Source organism: Moschus berezovskii, chromosome 1, assembly GCF_049115385.1.
Source record: "Moschus berezovskii isolate FMDL1 chromosome 1, NW_MosBer_1.0, whole genome shotgun sequence".
In the NCBI taxonomy this organism is placed as follows: Eukaryota; Metazoa; Chordata; class Mammalia; order Artiodactyla; family Moschidae; genus Moschus; species Moschus berezovskii.
The window spans coordinates 93645818-93668478 of record NC_142460.1 but is presented as its reverse complement, the minus strand read 5'-3'; the positions used below and the strand labels follow the sequence as shown (position 1 = coordinate 93668478).

Here is a 22661-nt window from a genome sequence, read left to right as displayed (position 1 = left end):
CCTGACTCTCCAGCCTCACATCCCACCACTTCCTCCACCTCTGCTGTGCCTTCAGTGGCTTATGGTGGGACCAGAGTTATCCTCTTCAGAAAGCGCCTGGTGCCCGGGTCCCCCTCTGGCTTATGGCCTTGGCTGGCACTGCTTTTGGAGGACCTTCCCTGCCCGCCCCACTTTCTGTGCAGCCTCCTGCCTCCCACGAGCTTTCATGCAGCATAGTTGCCCAGTCTTGTCTGCTCACACATCTGCCTTACAACGTAACTCTTTGAGAACAGAGGCTGTTATTTATTTTCACCTCTGTGTTATTAGCACAGTGCTTGAACATGATAGAGGCCCAAGATATGAGTGCTGAGTAAGTGATACTTTTCTCTTGTTTAATAATACTTGAATTTGCCTAGTGCGTTATCATTTAGGAAGGTGTTTGTGTTTTTTTTTAAGCCATTTCCTTATGCCATTAACCCGAGCAGGTCAGTGCAGGTGGCGATGCCCTTGGAAATAGCGGTGTCTGGAAAAACTGGGCCCCTCTTAAGGGATGCACCTGAATGCACAGACCCTGGTTCATGCCCCAACTGCAGTTACAGTCTGGCTCTGGTCTCTGGTCAAGCTGGTGTGACTGACTCTTGGCTTAGAACAGAGGTGACCGACTGGCAACCTGCTGGTCACATGCAGCTGTGGGTGTGCTTTGGCATGCAGTGGCTTTTTTTTCTTTAAGGGTGATTTTTCTAACACTTGAAACATTAGGAGATCCTAGTTACTAGCTTAAAAATCTAAGTGTCTGGCAGCCCTGGGATTGCATACCCACACGGACAACAGCTGGCAGGGTGAGAGGGCATGTGCTCTGTTCCTGAGCCCCACCCCCCCACTGTCTGATCCCCACATGCCTGGCCCCAGTCCGTACTGGGTTTGTGACCTCTGCTGGGAGACAGCATCCTACTGGGGGGCTTTGGGGGCTTGTGTCTGAGGCACTTGGTTTGGTATTTGATGTGCCACCATGCTCAGGGGTTGGCTAGAACCATTTACTGGTGGAGTAGGTCCGGGTGGGTCCCCAAAGACCACCGCCTGTGGCTGTCAATAAGCTGCGCGCAAGCCCCAGGCTTTGGCTGGGATTGGGGGCAGTTCCCGGCCTTGGCCCTAGTCCTCCTCCTGCAGGCTGGGTGGGAAGGAGGCGGGTGCAGCAGCTCCTCTCTTCTCCCCAGGACAAAGGGAATGATGGGGTCAAAGAACTGGACAGCATGAAGAGTGATCGCTTAAGAACTGTCCAGCTCAACGTCTGCAAAAGCGAAGAGGTGGATAAAGCGGCGGAGGTCATCCGCTCAAGCCTGGAGGACCCTGAGAAAGGTAAGGGCGCCTTGGGGCAGTGGGGTTGGCACCTGGGCTGGCTGTTCTGAGGGGACCCTCCCCAAACACCCCCTTCCATATGCTAACATCCTGCCAAAAGACAGCTTTCTCTCGTTTGGGCCCTTCTTCCTGCTGCACAGTGGAGGAAATAGGTTAAATTTCACACTGCACTGAGGCCATACAGACCAACCCAGCCAGTCCTCACTGAGTGCAAGCTCTGGGTGCTGAGCTGATGCTGGGGACACAAAGCTGGCCAAGACACAGCCCCTGACCCCAGAGACCTCACAGTTCACTGGGGAGTTGACCCAGATAATCTCTATATCCCCTCTCGGAGTGCAGCACGGGACAGAGGGACATAGCCTGGTCTTGGGGTGGGCTGGGGGAGGGTCAGCCAGGGCAGATTGGCAGAGCGCAGGACAGGCATTCCAAGCGGGAGGGAGAGCGTGAACAGTGGTGGGGAGCACACAGGCTGTGCTGAGCGGCAGCCAATCAGAGTCAGGCTGGTGGTTGTGTTGGCAGCACATGAGGTCAGGCAGGAAGGTCGTGCAGGGCTTGGGGCCCACGTGAAGGAGCGTGGCTGCTCTCTTGAGGGTGAGGGGAGCCACTGAAGGGGCTTTGCTGTGAGGACTTGTAGTCTGGGGACGATGGTGGCAGCATGGAGGGGGGCTTAAAGGGAGAACGTGAGTGTGAGCCTCCTGAATTAGGACACTGGGTGTTGGAAAAGAGGAGGCACCAGATTCGAGGAGTATTGCGGAGACAGAGCTGGCTGGACTTTGTGTGTTGGGGTGAGGGAGAGACGAGAGGTTTGTATCCTGGAAGCCTGCTGCCCCGCATTGGAGGAGCAGCCGAGGGATGGGAGATGCTGAAATGCCTATGCACACACCCCCCTCCCCAGAAGTCTGTGGGCTGGAAATCAGGTGTGCATGGCTGGAAGTGAGACTGGGAGTGGAGGAGATGCAAGGAGGGACTCCTGGGGAACAGAAGCAGTTTGGGGCCAGAGAAAAGAAAGACAACTTTCAGAGAGGTTTGGTACAGTGCCCCAGAAGCTAAGGGAACAGAAAGTTGGGAGCCCATCACCCACTGGGTCACATGCTGCAGAGAATTCTCTATCGTAATAACTCAAGTGCCCTCGGTCCAGACCATGGAGGACCTTGGTGGGAGAGGCTGTCATATAGCAGAGAGGAGAGGACGCGGCTCCTGCAGGGGATGGCTGCGTTCTGGTTCCATCGCTTCTTCCAGGACATTTACCTTCGAGCTTCCTGTCAGCCCAGGTGAAAAGGGGTGCCTTATTCAGCTCTCTGCCATCCTGCAGAGTGGGGTGGGGCAGCTCTCCTGAGCCGTTGGTAGGGAGCAGGCAAGTGGGTGGGTGACCCGGGCCAGTGCTGGCCGCTCTGCTGCGCATTTATCAGTCAGGTGGAGATGCTGTCATCCCCCAGCAGTGACCCCAGGGGCTCCCATGCTGTGCGGCTCTCAGAGAAGCTGTCACTGATACATCACCTTGTCAGCCCAGGACCACCCCACCCCCACAGCAGGCCAGTCCCAGGCCCCTCTGCTTTCTGAGGAGAGGCCCGTGAGTTCCAGAACTCACTGCACATCTGTTTAGTAATGAACAGGCAGAGCCAGGACTCCTGCCCCATTAAGCAAAGGCAGGATGGGTCCCATTGGGGTGATTACCAGCTTGGAAGGCACAGCCTGCCTCGCCTCCTCCCTGGTGGTAAATTCTCCTCCTGCCCGCCTTCTCTGGGTCGCCTTCATAAATGATTAGGCTGGAAAACAGCAGCAGTCAGCACCATAAACCGACTTCATCACAGCCTGTGGGTTTGTGGTGATGAAACAGCCATGGAAAGGAAGGGTCAGGGTAGAACTGAGCACAGAACAGGGCCACACTGGGGTTGGGGGCTGCTCAGGACCCTGGTCCTTGCTGTCCTCAGCCACCAAGATGGAATCAACTCTATCCCTGTACTAGTCTGCCCAGTTAGCCTAACTGGGCAAGTCGGGGAGGACCCCGGGCTCCCAACTGCCCTTGGATTGGGCTCAAATCCCAGCACCAACCCTGGTGCAGAAAGCTTTCCCTGTTCCTTTTTTCCACATGACACATTCCTGCAAGGGTTGTTAAACCACTCACCATCACCTTAATTAACCAGTACTGCATTTTTTGGAAAAAAAGATTTGAAGATTTTTTAGATCTGAAAAAGAAAGTAAATCTGACATGTGGCTGCCCAGGTCTCTCCTTTTCCCTTTATCTCCTTTCCCCTTTTTCCTTCCTTCGGCCCCCTCTCCCCCCACCGCCAACCCTTCATGGAGGTCTTTTATTGGGCTGTTGTTTATTATTAAGTTACTGAGTTGTGTCAGACTCTTTTGCAACCCCCTGGGCTACACTCCTGAACTCTAGCCCACCAGGTTCCTCTGTCCGTGGGATTTCCCAAGCAGGAATGCTGGAGTGGGTTGCTATTTCTTTCACCAGGGGATCTTTCTGACCCAGGGCTTAAGCCCTCGTCTTCTGCATTGACAGGCAGATTCTTTACCACAGAGCCACCAGGGAAGCCCCGTTTTTCTGGGTTCAGTTCAGTTCAGTTCAGTCGCTCAGTCATGTCCGACTCTCCACAACCCCATGAATCACAGCATGCCAGGCCTCCCTGTCCATCACCAACTCCTGGAGTTCACTCAAATTCATGTCCAGAGTCAGTGATGCCATCCAGCCATCTCATTCTCTGTCGTCCCCTTCTTCTCCTGCCCCCAACCTTTCCCAGCATCAGAGTCTTTTCCAGTGAGTCAACTTGTCGCATGAGGTGGCCAAAGTATTGGAGTTTCAGCTTTAGCATCAGTCCTTCCAATGAACACCCAGGATTGATCTCCTTTAGAATGGACTGGTTGGATCTCCTTGCAGTCCAAGGGACTCTCAAGAGTCTTTTCCAACACCACAGTTCAAAGGCATCAATTCTTCGGCGATCAGCTTTCTTCACAGTCCAACTCTCACATCCATACGTGACCATGGGAAAAACCATAGCCTTGACTAGACGGACCTTTGTTGGCAAAGTAATGTCTTTGCTTTTTAATATGCTATCTAGGTTGGTCATAACTTTCCTTCCAAGGAGTAAGTGTCTTTTAATTTCATGGCTGCAATCAGCATCCGCAGTGATTTTGGAGCCCAAAAAAATAAAGTCTGACACTGTTTCCACTGTTTTTCCATCTATTTCCCATGAAGTGATGGGGCCAGATGCCATGATCTTTGTTTTCTGAATGTTGAGCTTCAAGCCAACCTTTTCGCTCTCCTATTTCACTTTCATCAAGAGGCTTTTTAGTTCCTCTTCACTTTCTGCCATAAGGGTAGTGTCATCTGCATATCTGAGGTTATTGATATTTCTCCCAGCAATCTTGATTCCAGCTGTGCTTCTTCCAGCCCAGAGTTCCTCATGATATACTCTGCATAAAAGTTAAATAAGCAAGGTGACAATATACAGCCTTGACGTACTCCTTTTCCTATTTGAAACCAGTCTGTTGTTCCATGTACAGTTCTGACTGTTTCTGGAAACAGTGCAAATTCCCCGCCTCCTCAGGCAATACTGTCTTTGACCACCAGGGGGCGCCCTCCCTGAGCTTGCAGACCAGATGCCTTCCCTAAGCCTGTGGCCACTTTTGACTCACTCTATCCATCCACCTTGACTTTCCAGAAGGCGCTAATGGTAAAGAACCCGCCTGCCAATGTAGGAGACATAAAAGACACGGGTTCGATCCCTGGTTTGAGCAGATCCCCTGGAAAAGGAAATGGTAACCCACTCCAGTATTCTTGCCTAGAGAATCCCATGGACAGAGGAGCCTGGCAGGCTATAGTCCATGGGTTGCAAAGAGTCGGACACAACTGAAGTGACTTAGCACCCACTCACACACCCATCCACCTCGGCAGGAACCTTCCAGGAGACAGTCCTTTCTTCCCACCCCCACCCCCAATTCCCCCAGCGTGGAAGGCATGTGTGATGGTGAGTCATCACATTTTGATGGCAAGTTCGATGCCCTTCACCCTGGCTCTGTGGAACAGTTGCTGCCAAAGCCAGGAGAGCCAGCGGTGGTGGTAAGATGAAGGGGATTGTCAGGTTAGAGCTGGTGAGCCTTCTGCCACCAGCCCCTTTGCTCCCCCACAGGGACCTGAGGGAACCGGCCATCCAGAGCCTTTGACCAGCCCCTCCTCCACCACCATAGGGAAAGGCCAAGCAAGTGGACCAACCCGCAGGCTGTGGGCATGGCCTGATCTTGAAACCACCCCTTGCCTTGCATTCAGTAAACATTTGTTGAGTGCTTACTGTATGTTTGGTAGTGTGCTGAGCACCTGAAAGGGTATGAGATGGCAGAGGAAGTTTGTATTTGGGCAAAATGGAAGTCAGTGCTTCATGGCGAGACCCATGAGGATCGGTTATAACACTGGGACATTATGCCATGAACAGGGAGGCCCCTACATCTGGGGCGTACTCAGTCGGGGAGTGAGAGGGCTGCAGTTGTTCTGGGCTTAGCCTCTTACTAGTGGTGTGAGCTTGGGTTTGTACCCTCAACCATGTGGGCCTCAGGGTGCCCATCTGTGAGGCTCACACCTCGATCCGACACAACAGGAGCACTTCAACAGAAACTGCTCTCAGGCTGAGGGTCAGGGCGGCTGAGCAGAGCTAGGACCCAGTGGAGGCAGGAGGGGCCATGATATCAGAGGAATGGCAGGCTGTCCAGGCTCAGAGGGGGCAGAGTCCTTGGCGGGGAGTGGATGACAAGTGTGGGAAAGGAGGCTCGCACATCCCACTCCAAAGGGAAGCAGAGGAGCAGGAAGTGGCTGACTGAGAAGGAGAGCCTGGTGGAGCGGGTCAGATCAGGATGGAGGAGGAGAGAGACTGGCAGGGAGACCTGGGAGAGCTTCTCCAACAACAGGGACCCAAACTAACGCTGTGGACAACGGAAAGAAGGCAGCGATTCTAGTGACCCAGCAGAGGAAGCCAGCAGCAGCACGGGATTAAGGACGAGAGCTATGTCCTCACGCAGACCTGGGTCCTACGCCATCCTGTCCACTGGTTCGCTGGGTGATGTTGAACAGGCTGCTTAACATCTCTGAGCCTCCGTTGCTTCATCTGGACATGGGACAATGCAGTATCTATTGATCGGTTGTAAGGATCAGGTGAATGAATGGATACAAAGTGCTTAGTTCAGGGCCCAGCAGCCATCCTTTTGATCCTTCTCGGTAATATTAAAGTGCTCATGACTCATTATATGGGGGGGAAATGAAGGGGCTGGAGGAATCAAAGATGATAGGGAAACTCTTTAGCGAAGGGAAATTATTAGCAAAGCAGGCTTGAGCACTTGGTGGTTGGTTAGGGTGAGCTGGGGACCTGTGGGACCTTCAGATGAAAATGACCATCAGGAGGAGGAGGTGGGGCTGGGAGAGCCATGACTCTCGATGGGATGCATGGGAACAGTTACTCAGAGGTGGCGAAGGGGCGGTTACAGGAAAGCAGCTGTCACCCAGACCAGCAGGAAGGTCATGAGTCTATTCAGAATGTTGACTGAGGACTCCAGGGATCTCCTGGGTGCACAGACTTGTTACTTATCGCATCATCAGAGCTGTAATCCAGGAGGATTTTGCTTCCACAGGTCAAGTGCAGTTAAACCTTTTTTCATATCGGAGTCAGATGTAATTAATTTTTAGGTGGATAAAAGGGCAATATGTATTTTATGTCATGTATACTGACCATATGAACCAAACACAAAGCAGCTGGAAACTTTCATGAGCATAAAGTAGATGAGGCTGCCTAAGCATCGCGTGCCACTGTATGACAGCTGCTCCAGGACAGGATCCTGGAGGGCAGGTGGGAGAAGGGGGTCAGGGGAGAGGAAGGAGGTGTGTGGGTATCAGTAGTGCTCACACCGGGGGCAGGTTGAGGCCAGAGAGGACGGCAGGGAATGCGGGTGGGAGAGAGATCCCTGGCACGGGGATGCCCTGGACACCCTGGAGCAGTGTGGGGCTGGGACGCAGCCTGGCAGGAAAGTGGGGACCTGGAGAGTGTAGCTCATGTTCTCAGAGGCCTGGCCATGGAGGGAAGGAGAGCAGACAGTGGTGTGAGGGGGCAGCATAAGAGACAGTTCTTTGGGATATGAAACATGGTCCTGATATTTCCATTCATTCATTCACCTGACAAACATTTATTGAGCATCTACTGTGTACACTGTTGAAGAGAGGCAAGCAAGGACAGCAGAGGAGTGAAAGTTGCATAAAAAGAAGGGTGGATGGCTCATGATGTGGAATCCAGTGGAGGGTGCAGTGTCGGCCTTGACAGTTGCTGAGAGGCCTCCTGCTCCTCCTGGGAAGAGGAGTGGGCAGTGACTCCCAGGGGAAGGTCTGCGGGGGGTCGGGGGTGGAGGGGAGTGGCTGCGTCACCGTGAGGTCACTCATGAGAGCTGAGGGGGTGGCTCTGGCTTGGTTGCCGTGGGGAGTGGGGGTGAGAGCGTCATGAGCATTTTGTTAACCGGCAATTTCCTTTCTCTAATAAATACTCTTAATTCTCCATAATTGAAGGAGAAAGCACACGAGGTCAGTTGCAAAGCTTTAATTTGGGTAACACGGAAGGAAAGCAGTTACAGACCAATTACTCTGTCATTTACACAAACTCACTTCCGTGATTAACTGGGGTGAAGCAGGCCAAAGTTCCCACAGGAGGGGACAGCCCCCAGGAGGCAGCTCTGCCCGCGGCTACATCTTGGGAAGGAGCACTTTCATGGCCACGGGAGACTAAACCCTGAGGGTTTCCACAAAGAAGAGGCAGGGCCCAGCTGTCCTGAGGTTCCAGCGTGTCCAGTCCTTGAACCTGAAAAAACAGAACTCAGAGGGGGCCCTGCTGCACAAGGCTGCCCCTCACCGTCTCCCGCCCCTCACCGTCTCCCGCCCCTCACCGTCTCCCGCCCCTCACCGTCTCCCCCTCACCATCTCCTGTCCCTCACCGTCTCCCCCTCACCATCTCCCGTCCCTCACCATCTCCCCCTCACCGTCTCCCGCCCCTCACTGTCTCCCATCCCGTCTCATCCTCACTGTCTCCCCCTCACTGTCTCCCCACCATCTCGACCCTCACTGTCTCATCCCAGTTCAGTTCGGCCCCGGCCTCACTGGTCCCACAGAAGCGAGGCTTCCCCCTCAGGTCTTCTCTCTCCCTACCCATGAGAGTAATTATCAGATTAAGTGAACTCAGTTGGTCCTTCAAGTTGGTCTTGCAGGAAACACAACCCAAGTACACTCGGAGAGTTTGCTCTGACCGTGTACTAAGGCCCGTGGGATCACACAGGCTGAGGGGTCTTTGCTACCTGCAAAGGCCAGGTGTGTTCAGTGTTCATGTTGATGACTGATGACATATTGATAGCTGACCACCTGACATCCAGCCCATAGTGCGTGGTTCAGAGGGGAGAACAGAGGGTGGAGGAGTGGTTAGCATCTCAGAGTGGAGTCGGACTGGGGCCTGACCCGACAGCAAGGCTTGGCTGAACCTCTGACTCGCTGTGAGACCTTGGATGCTGTGTCCCCCTCTGGTTCTTCAGAGGGGACTTGGCCTGGAAGACTCCTGGGGTTCCCCTGGTTTCTGGCAAGAGGGAGAAGACGAGCAAAGGCCCAGAGGCAGGAGTGAATGAACAGGTGCAGGGCGCAGGGTGCGACTGGAGGGTAGACGTGAGTGAGGCGAGGGGGCTCTGGGCTGGGTGCGCCAGCTGGGCTGGGCCGTGATGGATCAGAGAGCGGCTGCAGGCAGAAGCGAGATGAGAACTGGACACTGTAGACTGAAGGGAGTTCACAGCCGGCGCTGTAGACCTCTCCATCTCTGGTTATTCCTGGGTGACTCCAGCACATGTCTTGAGAGCCTCGGACAAGAAGCTGCCGAGTTATGGGGAAAAGGAATGAAAGTGCACAGGAGGATGGGCTGCAGGCTGTTGGCGACCCCTGAGGCTGAGCCCTGTGGTGACCCAGTTCTGTCTCCTCCGGCGCAGGCGTGTGGGGCCTGGTTAACAATGCGGGCATCTCGACGTTTGGAGATGTGGAGTTCACCAGCATGGAGACCTACAAGGAGGTGGCAGAAGTGAACCTCTGGGGCACCGTTCGGGTGACGAAAGCCTTTCTCCCCCTCATCCGGAGGGCAAAAGGTAAGGTGGAAGGGGACCTTCTTCCTGCCCCCTGGACCTGCTCTACCTGTTCATCTTCGCTCAGAATGGTAATAGGTCTCAGCAGACCCACCACTCACCACCATCACTGGCTGAGCCCATAAACCCCAGAGGTGACACAGGGCCTGTGGATGGAGGCCACTGGGGGTGCCCTGGGCAGGGGGTGGAAAGGGATGTGTGGTTTTCAGACGGTAGAGCAGGTAAGAGGTCAGCATTCTACACCAAAGGCTAAAAGATTATAGCAGTAATCCTAGTCTGAGAACTTAATCTAGACAAATAACCACCCTTGTGCATAGAGCTTTGTGTTTACATCATGTACTGACAGAGGTGTGCTTAAGTAAATGTTTGTATATCCATCCTATGGGCTACTATGCCATAGTTTAAAAATGAGACAATTGTGGTAGTAGTTGAAAATAATAATAATCAGGATTAGAAATTGACAAAACAGACAAAATGCCCAAACCACGTTAGGTAGCCAAATGTAAGCAACCCCCCTAAGAAGTCCCGGGCTCACATTTTCTCCCTGGAGTAGCAATCAATATGGCAAGAAAGGGGAGATTCGTACCCTTGTCCCAGTGGCCCAGTAGTGACAGGAGGGACCAGAGAGCAGCTGTGGGGTTTTGAAGAAAACGCCAACCTTTCAGCGACTTCCAAGTTGGAAGTTTCTGGAAGGTGTCTCCCCATAGTGCCCTGGTGGGGCCGTACCTTGACTTACTGGGGGCACACCGAGGGCAAGGGGGTCTGTGGTTTGCCTGGCCTTCTTGGGAAGGCTGGATGGGTTCCTTCTCCACCTACTTACTGCTTCAGGGCAGGGAGAGGCTGTGTCAACTCCTCACGCCCCCAGGCTGGGCCTGTGGGAGAGCTTCTCCAGGTCCCCTCTCCCCTAGTGCCTGAGACTCCGCTCAGGTTATTGTCTTAGATCTGAAGGCATGTTCGGAACCCTGCCCCTGCCTGCTTGGCAACAGAGCCAGGCCAGGTAATAACAGTTTGGAGTTAGTGGCAGTAGGAGAACATGGCAGGCAAGACAGAGCTGTTGCCCTTTATGTTGTGCCCTCCTGTTCTGCAAGCCTACTTCTCTTTTCTCCTTCCCTATCCTGCTTGGGCCCACCTGGCTACCCAGGGAATACCAGGGATGCTGATGCTGATGTGTGGACCTGAGCTGGCCTCCACTATAAACGAGAAACCCCCCTGACCCTGGGTGGTTCAGAAGGCTGAGCCCCAGCCACGCAGGCTGCAAAAGAGGTCTCAGGCCAAGAGGCCGGGTTGTAACCAGGCCTCCGGAAACATGCCAGGCCCCAGGCCCCCTTCAGGCAGGGCCCCGTGAGCAGGTGTTTGCTGTCTTCCTCTACAGGCCGCGTTGTCAACATCAGCAGCATGATGGGCCGCATGGGCAACGTGGCCCGCTCCCCGTACTGCATCACCAAGTTCGGGGTGGAGGCTTTCTCTGACTGCCTGCGCTACGAGATGCATCCGCTGGGAGTGAAGGTCAGCGTGGTGGAACCCGGCAACTTCATCGCCGCCACCAGCCTCTACGGCGGCACTGAACGCATCCAGGCCATCGCCAACAAGATGTGGGAGGAGCTGCCTGAGGTGGTGCGCCAGGACTACGGCAGGAAGTACTTCGATGAGAAGGTCGCCAGGATGGAGAGCTACTGCACCAGCGGCTCCACAGACACCTCCCCTGTCATCAAGGCTGTGACCCACGCCCTGACTGCCACCACTCCCTACACTCGCTACCACCCCATGGACTACTACTGGTGGCTGCGGATGCAGATCATGACCCACTTCCCCGGAGCCATCTCCGACAGGATCTATATTCACTGACAAGTTTCGCACTGGCCTCTGCTGGGGAGCCCTGGGTGTGGGGGAAGAGGATGGAGGGAGGGTGGGGAGGGGCTTGTGCCTTCACCTCTCAATGTCTCACCGGTGGATTAGCCCCATCCCAGGAGGACCCACCACCAGTCTGAGCATTAACTAGAGCAGGTAGCCCAGCCCAATTTGCATACCCAGTGAATGACTCAGCCCTTCTCAGTTGGGGTGCAGAGTGGTGGGAAGGGCCCTCAAACCTCAGGGCAAATATGGTGCATCTGTCTTTCTGGAGTTGATTTTATACAAAGATTTTAGGTAGATATCTTTATGTTAACAACAGATTTATTATAAAATAGAATACAAATCCTTTATATTTTAAAATCAAACACGAGTTGAAAAAATATATCTCATTTGAGCCTTAAACCAGCCTCATAAGTTAAAAGGACAGGTTTGTTTTTTTCCTTTTGTACATGAAGCATTTTTGGCCCAAAGAGGATATGTGAATTGCCCTTTTATTGCTTATAAGTCAATTTTGCTTATATTCATTTCTATAAAATATAAAGGTCCAAGGTGTGTGTTCCTGCCACTGCTGTAGAAATGTTTCACGTTTTCTGTTCCGGGGCAGCTCTTCACGTTTTCTGTTCCGGGCGCTGGGGCCGGTCATTGGAGAACCCATGATGAGCTTTGTGCCCTCCTTGCCTGAGCTGTGAACACCGCGTGCCCACCGTGCACCTCTCTGCACGTCCTTGGTGTTGCTGTGTGCAGCCTGCAGCCGGTGATTCAGAGCTGAGTGAAGGGGGTGGCAACATTCTGGAGATTTACATTTGAGATTTCTCCAACCTGTTTTAGGACAAACGTGTGGAGGTGCTCAATGGCTCAGAGGTAGTGTTTCTAGTTTAGATCCGCTTGGTTCTGCCCAGGGCAGGATGCATGTTGATGGGGCACCCTTGGCAGGAGCTGTGGTATATAGGACGGGCACTGTGGCATCCTCTCCCCTGGGTGGGTCCAGGTTCCCTGTCTGTTTCATGTGGCGCTTGCACACACACCTGTTCTATGGCACTCCAGCGTGGCCTTCATTGACAGCTCACCTTCCAGCTATGGCCTTATTTTTAATTAAGCCTTAAAGTAGAGTTTGTGTTATCAGTTCTTGGGTTTGGCTTTGAAGGCTAAACTCATAGTATCCCTGAAATTGTCCAGAACCTGCATGTTTGGACCAGAACCAGGCAACACCCTTCTCTAGGTAGCTGCAGACCTTGAGACAGGGCCCTGAGTTCCAGCCCTGCAAATCAAACCCGCCCTTCTGCCTCACCCGGAAAGGGCCAGGCCTGCCACTAGAGGGCGCCCTGCCTCCTTCACAGCCGGAGTGGCCTCAGCTCCCGATTTGGGAGCTTCCACTGAAGCCTGAGGTCGCAAAGGGCTGGTGCATCCCACCTTGGAAGCACTCCAGGCACAAAGACACAAAGCCCCTTTAGAAACAGTGTTCCTGCTCTTCTAGTAGTTTCCTGGATTAAACATGGAGACTGCTTCCAGAAGAAGGCAGAACCTGGGCAGCTGGAACCTGCCACAGGGCTCAGGCAAAGCCAAAGAAGAGGGGGTCTCACAGCCTTTGAACTCAGCTTACCTGTTAGGGATTTGTCCCCTCTGTTGTCAATCAGGGATGCCCTGCCCAGCTCACTGTGTGCAGAGTGAGGCCCAGAGGGCCTGTGGGCCTGTGTGGGTGACAGGTGGACAGGGAGGCTGAAACCCTCCAGAAACCCTGGGAGGGACACTTGATGGCCATTGTCTTTCCACAACAGGAAGAGCCTTTTGAATTACAGAACTTGCTTTTCAGAATCTCATTTTTTATATCTTGGGAGATTTTGTGTCCATGCCTAATTTTATTAAGGAAAAATGTATGCAGCAGTTGTTCGTGTGCATGGATGCCTGGGAACTGGCAGAAAAGGGAGATGGTCACATTCTGTGGGTCAGGATCAGCAGTAAACCGGACACTGGAGAAGCCATGTCTGCGTCTGGGACCTCCAGGAGTAAGTCAGAACTGCTAGGCTGCCCTGAAGGCCACTCTGATTTTTAATTTTTATCCCAGTGATTGGAAAACCCAGAACAACTTCCCTCCAGATGACCTCAAGGCTAATAAAAACCTGATGCAAAGAACTGACTCATTGGGAGAAATCCTGATGCTAGGAAAGATTGAAGGCAGGAGAAGGGGACGACAGAGGATGAGATGATTGGGTGGCATCACTGACTCGATGGTCATGAGTTTGAGTAAGCTACGGGAGTTGGTGATGGACAGGGAAGCCTGGCGTGCTGCAGTCCATGGGGTCATACAGAGTCAGACATGACTGAGCGTCTGAACTGAATTAAAACCTCACAATTACGTCACCTTCTGGTGGCTGAGTGCCTCCTTGGGGGCAGGTCCTTTACAAGAGACAACTGAGGTGGGCAGAATAGAGGTCTGTTCCCCTTTTACAAATGACATTAGAGACCCAGAGAGGGGAGGTGACTCGCCCAGCATCACAGTGGGTCTGAGCAGATCCCGGCCCAGCACAGAAGTCTCCTGAGCGGTGCTGTTCATCATCACCTCACCCTGTGACCCCAGGGGCCTGGGAACTAGGTGGGCAGGTCAGGGGCACCTGGTACCTAGATCCCCACTGCCTGTCAGCAGAGCTGCCCCTTCTTGTGGGGGTGGGGGTATGGGGCTGCCACCTGCTCCCGCTGTCCGGGGCTGCTTAGGACTAATGACATCTGCTGATGCTGCCTTGGATAGGAGCATTGTCTCTGGCACCCTCTTCTTGGAAGGGTTTGCTCAGTTGGTGAGGCTTGAGGACGTGTCTCCAGTTGTTTGTTCAGGCCCAAAGCTCTGGGCCTGGTCCTCTCGGAGTATAGCCCCATCCTCCAAGCAGCAGGGACCAGTCAGCAGTGCAGGGACCCACACAGGTCCCTGGGCCAGGAACCAGGCATTCTTGTCTCATTGGATCTTCCTCAAGGGGTGCGAGGTGGGAGGGAGGGGGTGAGTCCTGCACCCCGATCCCATGGTGTAACCTTGAGCCAGTAGTAGCTCTGGGTCCCAGGCCTTAGTGAGGGCCTGAGGCAAGAGGAGGGGAAGCTGCAGACAAAGCCTGGCCCTGGGGAGCAGGGTGCTGGCTGGGCTTGGCCTGCACCCAGGGTTTGGTGCAATAGTACCTCTGTCTGTGGGGACAGGGGCCCATGCCTTCAACTGACCCTCCCTTAATGGCTGGAGGCTGGGTGAGGGCTTTCTGCAAGGTGCTCCTGACAGCGCCTTGTTATGGAGCACAGGCAGCGCTTAACATTTCACCCAGGGCCAAGGGCTGTGCAAGCAGGTGACAGACCGGCCTGGCCCTGCCTGCTGTGAGCTGCTCGGAGTGCCCCTGCTGCCCAGGGTAGGGGGCCTGCTCACTTGGCTCACTTCCTGTATTTCAAGTGGGGCCTGGCTCTGCAAACTTGTACCGAGCTCTGCTGGTGCAGGTGTGGACGCAAGCAAGCAGAGGCTCCCTCAGCTTGGGTAGAGCCGGGCTGTCAGAGCACAAGCAGACCGATCCGTGTGGTGCTGGGCCCCGTGCACAGCCAGCTCAGCCCCTCGCCTCCTCCGATTCTCGCAGCAGCACTGGGAGGTTGGCAGGGTGGGTTATTATCTCATTTTACACATGAGGAAACAGACTACCCCAAGTCTCTCACCAAGGGAGGGATAGAACCAGACGGCCAAGTCAAATCTAACCTCCAGCCCAGAGTTAGTGATGCATAGAAAGCAGGGCAGATGGCACTCAGATCTAAAATAAGGAGGGGAAAAAATACCTCAATTGCGTAACAGAAAGATCTGTAGGCATATGCACGGTACAACCACAAGTGCTGCCCCATGAGCCATCTCCTTCCCTCACCCATCTTCTTCCCTCTCCCAGGCTCCGGGCACTGCTCCCTGGAAGGGGTTGTGCTGGAGGAGCCCTCAGTGACCCTCCGAGGGAATCTGCCTGGCCTGGCTCACAGTGCCCCGTCCTGGGCGTTTCTGAGGGTGTGCTCCAAGAACACCAGCACATAACCTTGAACAGAAACACATTCAGGAGCTGCCCTCAGAGGGCATGAGATTGTATGAGCACAAGGCTTGAGAACCCTCAGATAAGGATCTGCGTCAGGGAGGGCTGTGGGTCTCTGGTGCTCGGTTGTAGGCCAAGCGAACCCAGAGCATCGAGGCCCATCTTGATGTGTATAGGCACTAAGGAAGGTGGTTTCTGAAGTTTGTGGCTTCGGAAGTCTAGGGTGAGCACCTGCTAGGCTGGGCCCACAGCCTGGGCTTAGGAGTGGGAAGGCTGCCAGGACCCTGGTAACCTCAGAGAAGGAAAAGGGACTCGGCCATCATCCAGCATGACTCCCAGCCTCCAGGCAGCTGGCCAGCTTTGAAGCCCTTCAGTGACAAATTTCTCCTTACTTCCTAAGACAGCATTTCATTGGTTAGGGAAAATTCACCTGAAGACTGAGCTGAAATCTACTATCTGTGACATAAGTCCTTTAACACTTGGCCACGACCCAGAACTACACAAAACACTGGTTTGAAAAGGGCCAAGTCAGGTTCAAGAGCCAAGGTCCCTCACTTGACAAGGTTTCCGTACTCTTCACTGTCTGAGCAGAAGGTTCCAGCCATGGTTATCTATCGCTCATTCTTGATGACACACAGCAGGCTGAATGGTCACCTCAGTCCCCTCAAGCAGCAAGAAATCTGAGGCAGGTTTTAATACATCTGTTGAGATGCTGACAATTTCTTACACACACGTGCCCCCTCACAACTCATCTCTTCTCTGATCCTCATAAATGGCTTAGGAGTTAGGCAAGGCTATTGTTTCCACTTTACAGATAAGAAAACTGAGCCTCAGGGAGGTGGAATGTTTTGCATAAAATCACAAAGCCAGGAAGTGGGAGAGCCAAGGCAGAAATCCAGGCCTGGCCTCGCCTCCATCCCTTGGACCACTTCCTTTCTGCCCAGGCTGCCTCAGCTTCTCTATCAAGGCCCTGGAGCTGGGCTGGACCACTCAGGCAAAGGCTGGTCATATAACCTGTGAAGGAGCGATGGGTAGGCAGCATTAAACTCAACTCTCTCCCAGCCCAGTTTTGAAGATAGCAATGGGGGAAGGGAGGCCGAGCCTTACGTGTCACTGCAAGTGTGTCCATTGCGTCTGGATCTGCCCCTGGCCTGGACTCTGAGAGAGGGCCTGAGGTGGAGAGACCAGGGCCAGGAGGTGTTCCCAGGGCTGTGGCTGGGGACCATCCCGGACTCAGCACCGATGACACGCATGAGGGGAGAGAGGATGTGAATGTGGACTGGCCTCTGGGGACGCTGGAGTCCAGAAACTCCTTGTGATGTTCTCTCAGTGAGACTTAATTACTCTATAAAATGCGAGGCTGCTCCCACTTATCAAATTATAGATGAGCTTAATTACAGTTCACTGAGTAATCACACTGGGTGCCTTCAGAAATAGCAGTGGGCTGATTGCCCTTCTCAGCTTCAGCTGTGGTCACCTGGGTTTCAGGAGGAAATGCCCACTGTTTCCAGATCTCAGTGCTATTAAACTCTGCTCTCAGATTTCAGAAGGAACTGTATGCAAGGACAGGTCAGGCATGCTTCTGTCCTGACCACCACCTGGCTGGGCCTGCTTGTGCTCTGCTGGGCCAGCTCTGTTCAATTGCCGAGTGGTTTATTCTGCCAGGGCCCCTCTCTCTCCTACTTATATTGTTTTCTGACTAAATATGTTGGCTCCTAATGTCTGACCCAAAGTGTGCAAAGTAGTCCAGGACAAGCCTTAAGAGACAAGGAAAGAACATCTGTCAATGACGTTTCCTAGGAGAGCAGTGAGTTGCCTGCTACTGGATGCCCTGTGCCCAGAACAGGACCTGCCACAAGATGCAAATAATAAAGGTGGCAGAGAGGGAGCAGATGCTATTAAGCACACAAGTCCCAGGGGCACCTCTGAAGGTGGGAACTCGAAGGGCAAGTGTCTTATCCTCAGCTTGCTCCTCTATTCAGGTGCTGTTTGAGAAAACACACATGATATGGAGACTCAAGGGCACCTTCAAGGAAACAAGTAAATAGCAGCAGGCCCCTAGGGATTGGTGAAAGGTCTGTGACATTATGAAGGCACCATAAACTTCCCTGAGGGCTGGCAGGATTGACTTGCTGCAGTGGAAGAAACCGGTGGAAGGCATGATGTGATTTCAGGGCCTTTGATGGGAATGGATTGAAGGTGGGAGGAGAAGGGGATGACACAGGATGAGACTGTTGGATGGCATCACTGACTCAATGGACATGAGTTTGGGTAAACTCCGGGAATTGGTGATGGACAAGGAGGCCTGGTGTGCTGCAGTCTGTGGGGTCGGACACAACTGAGCAATGGAACTGAACTGATGGGAATAGAGCAAGCTGAGGATAAGACACTTGCCCTTCGAGTTCCTACCTTCAGAGGTGCCCCTGGGACTTGTGTGCTTAATAGCATCTGCTCCCTCTCTGCCACCTTTATTATTTGCATCTTGTGTCAGGTGCTGTTCTGGACACAGGGCATCCAGTAGCAGGCAGCTCACTGCTCTCCTAGGAAACTTCATTGACAGATACCATGATCTGGGGGAGGAACTAAATGCTCTAATCTGTCAGCAACGAATTACCGTATTGGTCATTTTCAGTCTACACACAACCTAAATTGCCTTCTTCCCTTTACAGCCTCAGCACCCAGGTGACAGCAGATGTGAGGGGGCAGGAATGGGCTCGGGTCTTTTTCTGCTTGTGGAGTCACCTGACTTTCTCAGAGGAAAAATAAAAAGTGAATGTACCTGGAAGAACACTGCTGGGCCTTGTCCAGATGTCAACAACAGGAAGTGGCCAAGACAACAGTGCGATGACCACTGATCTGGAGGCTGAAGGTAGAAGCAGACTAGATGCTCAGGCTGAGGGCCGACAAGGAGGGGTGGATGCTGCCTCGAGGAACGTGATGAATTGGAGTTTTTAGTTTTGGGGGTCAACTTTGTGTGAGGTTAAGTGTACAATAACAAAATGGAGCAGAACGTAGGCTAAAAAGATACTCTCAGGAAGCTCTTGTTTTCATGCAGCAGAGAAAGAAGGGGCAAATCTAGGGTCCCCGAGTGGACAGCCTTTGGGGAAGAGAGCCCCTCGGTGATGCCCTGTTACAGATGCAAGGACCTCAGAGAGCCTGCAGCCAGACTGAAGAGCAGAAAGAAAGTCTTTGCTGGAAATAATCTGGGCAAGGTTAGGTAGAAAGAACAGAAGCTCTGGAGTCAGACAGACCTGACTTTGAATCTTGTTCTGCATCCTTCTGAAAATGCAATGATGTCAAGTAATCCAGTCTCTCCAAGCCTCAGTTTCTGTATGTCTAAAATGGGGGTAACAATGAGTCCCTTGCAGGGTTGTTATGTGTGTAAGGTCCCTAGCATCTAGCACAGGGAAGGGACTCAGGAGGCTCCTGGCCAGCATAGGCCAGGCCTAAGTAAGTCTCTCCCATCCCCAGCTGATGCCACCTCAACCTTTCAGAGAAATACACAGGTCTTACTCCAAGTATGTTCCAGAGGCAGAGACAGAAGTCAGAAAACACTCATAGTTGAGCCCTAGCAGCCAGAGCCCACCTCACCACTCACCCTGCTCCTTCCAGGGACCTGGAACAGAGGAGGTAATTTCCTCCTCCAGGTGCTCCTTTCTGATTACTAAATGCAGAACAAACTCTACAGCCCTACATCACCTCCTCACCAGAAATCCCTGAAGAGGATTTCAGGTGGGTTAAAGAATTATTGGCCAGAAGGACTTCAGCCCTCAAAGCCGGGATAACAAGTGCACCCTTGTCAAATAAGGAAGTATTTTCTCCAGCACAAACCTTTGAAACTGTCCAGGGAGATCAGTCCATTCATTTGGCTTTGGGGAGGACAGACTGGTTCCTCCCACCCCCCTCACCTCCTTCCTTGGGCTGTCTGCACTGGGAGCGCATCACCACTCCTCCCCCACCCCAGGCTGTCTGTGTTTGGGTTCTGCATTGGAAGTGCAGAATCTTAGCCACTGGACCACCAGGGAAGTCTTCTGAGGGCCTGTTTTAGAAGCGCCAGGGTAGGGAGATGCTGGTGAACTCTCCTCCCGTTTCAGAGACCTTTGTGGGGTGAGGGAAGGAAAAGGAAAGATATTCCCTGAGCCCTGGCAGAGGCCAGGTGGCCGGCTGGAGTGTTCCTGTTAGGAAAAGCAGGGTGGAAGGCCCAGTGCAGAGCTGTCTGTCCAGTTAGGCATCTGGATTGTGGTGCTAGTTGGGGGCCCAGCCTCCCCCCAATTTTCAGGTGTGTATCCTGAAGAGAAGAGCTCATTAGGCCGTGCCAAGCCCACCTTCTGTGTCACTCTGCCCTCTTGGAACCCCTGTGTCGTTCAGTGGCCTCTCTTTGGCCAGGAGGGGGCATCAGCTGCCTCTCCAGTTTTCTTCCTGCCTGTAGATTTGAGGCCTGGGAGGGCCCAGGAGGTAGCTGAACAGGATAGGACTTTCTCTGATCCACAGCAGAAGGCCTGAGTTCCACATTCTCATTGCAGATTGAGCCACCATGGAAAGCTGAGGAGAAGCAATACGCTCCCATTCCTGGTTTTTAGTGCCCTGAGACCTGACTTCAAGCTGCCTAGCTCTCCTGCACAAGCCAGAGGCCTGGGGCAGAGCCTGCCACAGGCTTCTGATATACATTATACATTCTCCCTTTTATAGCACTGTACCCATCAATGTTTAGCTGGACACGTGCCTGCCCATAATAGAGACTACATGTCCCAACTTCCTTTGCAGCTATAGGTGATCATGTGACTATGTTCTAGCCAATGGCATTTGAGCAGACATGGTAGTACAACAGCTTTCAGGAATCTTTCTTATGAGAGAGCTTACAAGCACCCTTTGGCTCCTTCATTCTGTCAGTCTGCTGCCTGGAACTTGGATACTGCCATCTTAAACCATGGGGTCAAGGCCATGTATGGCATTATAAGATAATGTCTGAATCCCAGATACAAGGGGACTATTACTTTTCACCTTGATCAGCTACTCAAATTTTATGTGAGAAGAAATAAACTTATGTCTTTTCTACATTACTACTAAATTATGTAGTTTGGGATTATTTCTTTGGAGGCAAACCAAATTCTGACTAATGTAGGCCACAGTTAGACAGAAGATGAGGAAATCATTGTGCACATATGGGGGCAGGCAGACACATTTGATGATAATAGTCATGAGCATTTATTGAGCACTTCCTAGTGCCAAGCCCTGGGTTAAGCACTTTATATGCCTTATCCCATTTGATCCTCCCGATGATACTATGAGGCAAGATTTATAATCCCAATTTTATAGATGATTAAACTGAGGCTTAGGTTTAAATCCTTGTCCAGTCAGTCAGAAAGTGACAGGATTCAGAACCAGATTCTCTTTAACTGCTGGACGCAAGCCCTGACTGTTCCTCAGGTTTTAAGCAGGGTCCCTCTCAAGCTGGACTCAGCTTAGATTGAGAGGAGAGACTCATGAATCTGTGACTGAGGTGAAATTGACCATAAATCAGGCTGAGACCCTGAGCAACCCAAACTCTAGACCGTATTCTCCAAACAAAAGACAGATTTTAAATTTTCTTGAGGTCTAATTCCTCCACCTAATGAGGGTGTCCCCTCAAGATCACCCCCAATGTGATCATCTGCTATAGTCTGAATGTTTGTGTGCCACCAAATTTGTATGTTGACATCCTAAACCCGAAGATGATGGTATGTTGGGCAGTGGGGTCTTTGGGAGTTGCTTAAGTCATGAGGGTGGAGTCCTCAGGAATGGCGTCCTCAGCTGGTGAACCAGCTATGAACCAGGGAGAGGGCCCTCCCTTGCTTGACCTTGCTGGCACCTTGATATTGGACTTCTCAGCCTCCAGAACTGTAAGAAATAAATTTCTGTTGTTTATAAGCCACCTGTCTGTGGTATCTTGCTATAGCAGCCAGAGATAAGACATCTCCTATTTAGTGGCTGAGCTCAGAAGGCTCCAGATACCTCTTCTTCCACCTCCTCCTCCTCTCCCCACCTTTCTCTTTTCTTCCTCCTCTCATCTCCCTCCTTTTCTCTGCACTCCCTCTCCTCCTTACTTCCTGAGGATCATGGAGATTGTGCCTGCTGCTGCTGCTGCTGCTTTGCTTCAGTTGTGTCCGACTCTGTGCGACTCCATAGACGGCAGCCCACCTGGCTCCTCCATTCCTGGGATTCTCCAGGCAAGAATACTGGAGTCGGTTGCCATTTCCTTCTCCAATGCATGCATGCATGCTAAGTCACTTTGGTCGTGTCCGACTCTGTGCGACCCTATGGACAGCAGCCCACCAGGCTCCTCTGTCCACAGGATTCTCTAGGCAAGAACACTGACTGGAGGGGGTTGCCATTTCCTTCTCTGGGAGATTGTGCCAGAGGCCGCTTATACAGTGTTCAGTTCAGTTCAATTCAGTCGCTCAGTCGCGACCGACTCTTTGCGACCCCATGAATCACAGCGGCCTCCCCCAAATGGACTTTTGTTTACTTTCAAACATTTCCATGGAGCATCAATCTCAAAATGTCTAAAACATCAAGAACTCCATCTAGACAGGAAACTTAGTACTGCTTCCCGCTTTACTACCAAATTCCTTTGTCACCTGGTCAAGTCCCTTCTCTGTTCTGGGCTTCATTTAAAAAATAATAGTAAGGATAGCAGTAATATTAGTAGCAACCCCTAAAACACTGTGACCCAGGCAGGATAGGTTATAAGCTGCACCACATGCATTAATTTACTTAAACCTTATAACAACCTTTTTAAGGAGGAAGGGAAGTTATGACCAACCTAGATAGCATATTAAAAAGCAGAGACATTACTTTGCCAACAAAGGTCCGTCTAGTCAAGGATATGGTTTTTCCAGTGGTCATGTATAGATGTGACAGTTGGACTGTGAAGAAAGCTGAGCACCAAAGAATTGATGCTTTTGAACTGCGGTGCTGGAGAAGACTCTTGAGAGTCCCTTGGACTGCAAGGAGATCCAACCAGTCCATTCTAAAGGAGATCAATCCTGGGTGTTCATTGGAAGGATGCTAAAGCTGAAACTCCAATATTTTGGCCACCTCATGCAATGAGTTGACTCACTGGAAAAGACTCTGATGCTGGGAAGGATTGGGGGCGGGAGGAGACAGGGACGACAGAGAATGAGATGGCTGGATGGCATCATAGACTCGATGGACATGAGTTTGGGTGGGAGTTGGTGATGGACAGGGAGGCCTGGCGTGCTGCGATTCATGGGGTTGCAAAGAGTCGAACACGACTGAGCGACTGAACTGACTGACTGACTA

At 52.4% G+C, this 22661-nt stretch overlaps 1 protein-coding gene across 4 annotated transcripts in view; it reads left to right on the top strand.

Annotated features, from left to right (window-relative positions):
• Positions 1-18069, top strand: part of BDH1 (3-hydroxybutyrate dehydrogenase 1) — a 44593-nt gene extending 26524 nt beyond the window's left edge. For 3 of the 4 annotated variants that reach the window (XM_055407384.2, XM_088838004.1, XM_088838013.1), the window contains exons 5-7: positions 1194-1335; positions 9334-9486; positions 10856-13796. In XM_055407384.2, coding sequence (XP_055263359.2) covers positions 1194-1335; positions 9334-9486; positions 10856-11328 — 768 coding nt within the window. In that variant the 3' untranslated portion in view covers positions 11329-13796. Of the gene's footprint in view, positions 1-1193; positions 1336-9333; positions 9487-10855; positions 13797-18028 lie in introns of those variants that run through there. The other variant, XR_016037860.1, reaches the window with a different exon arrangement.
• Positions 18070-22661: the final 4592 nt, after the last annotated feature.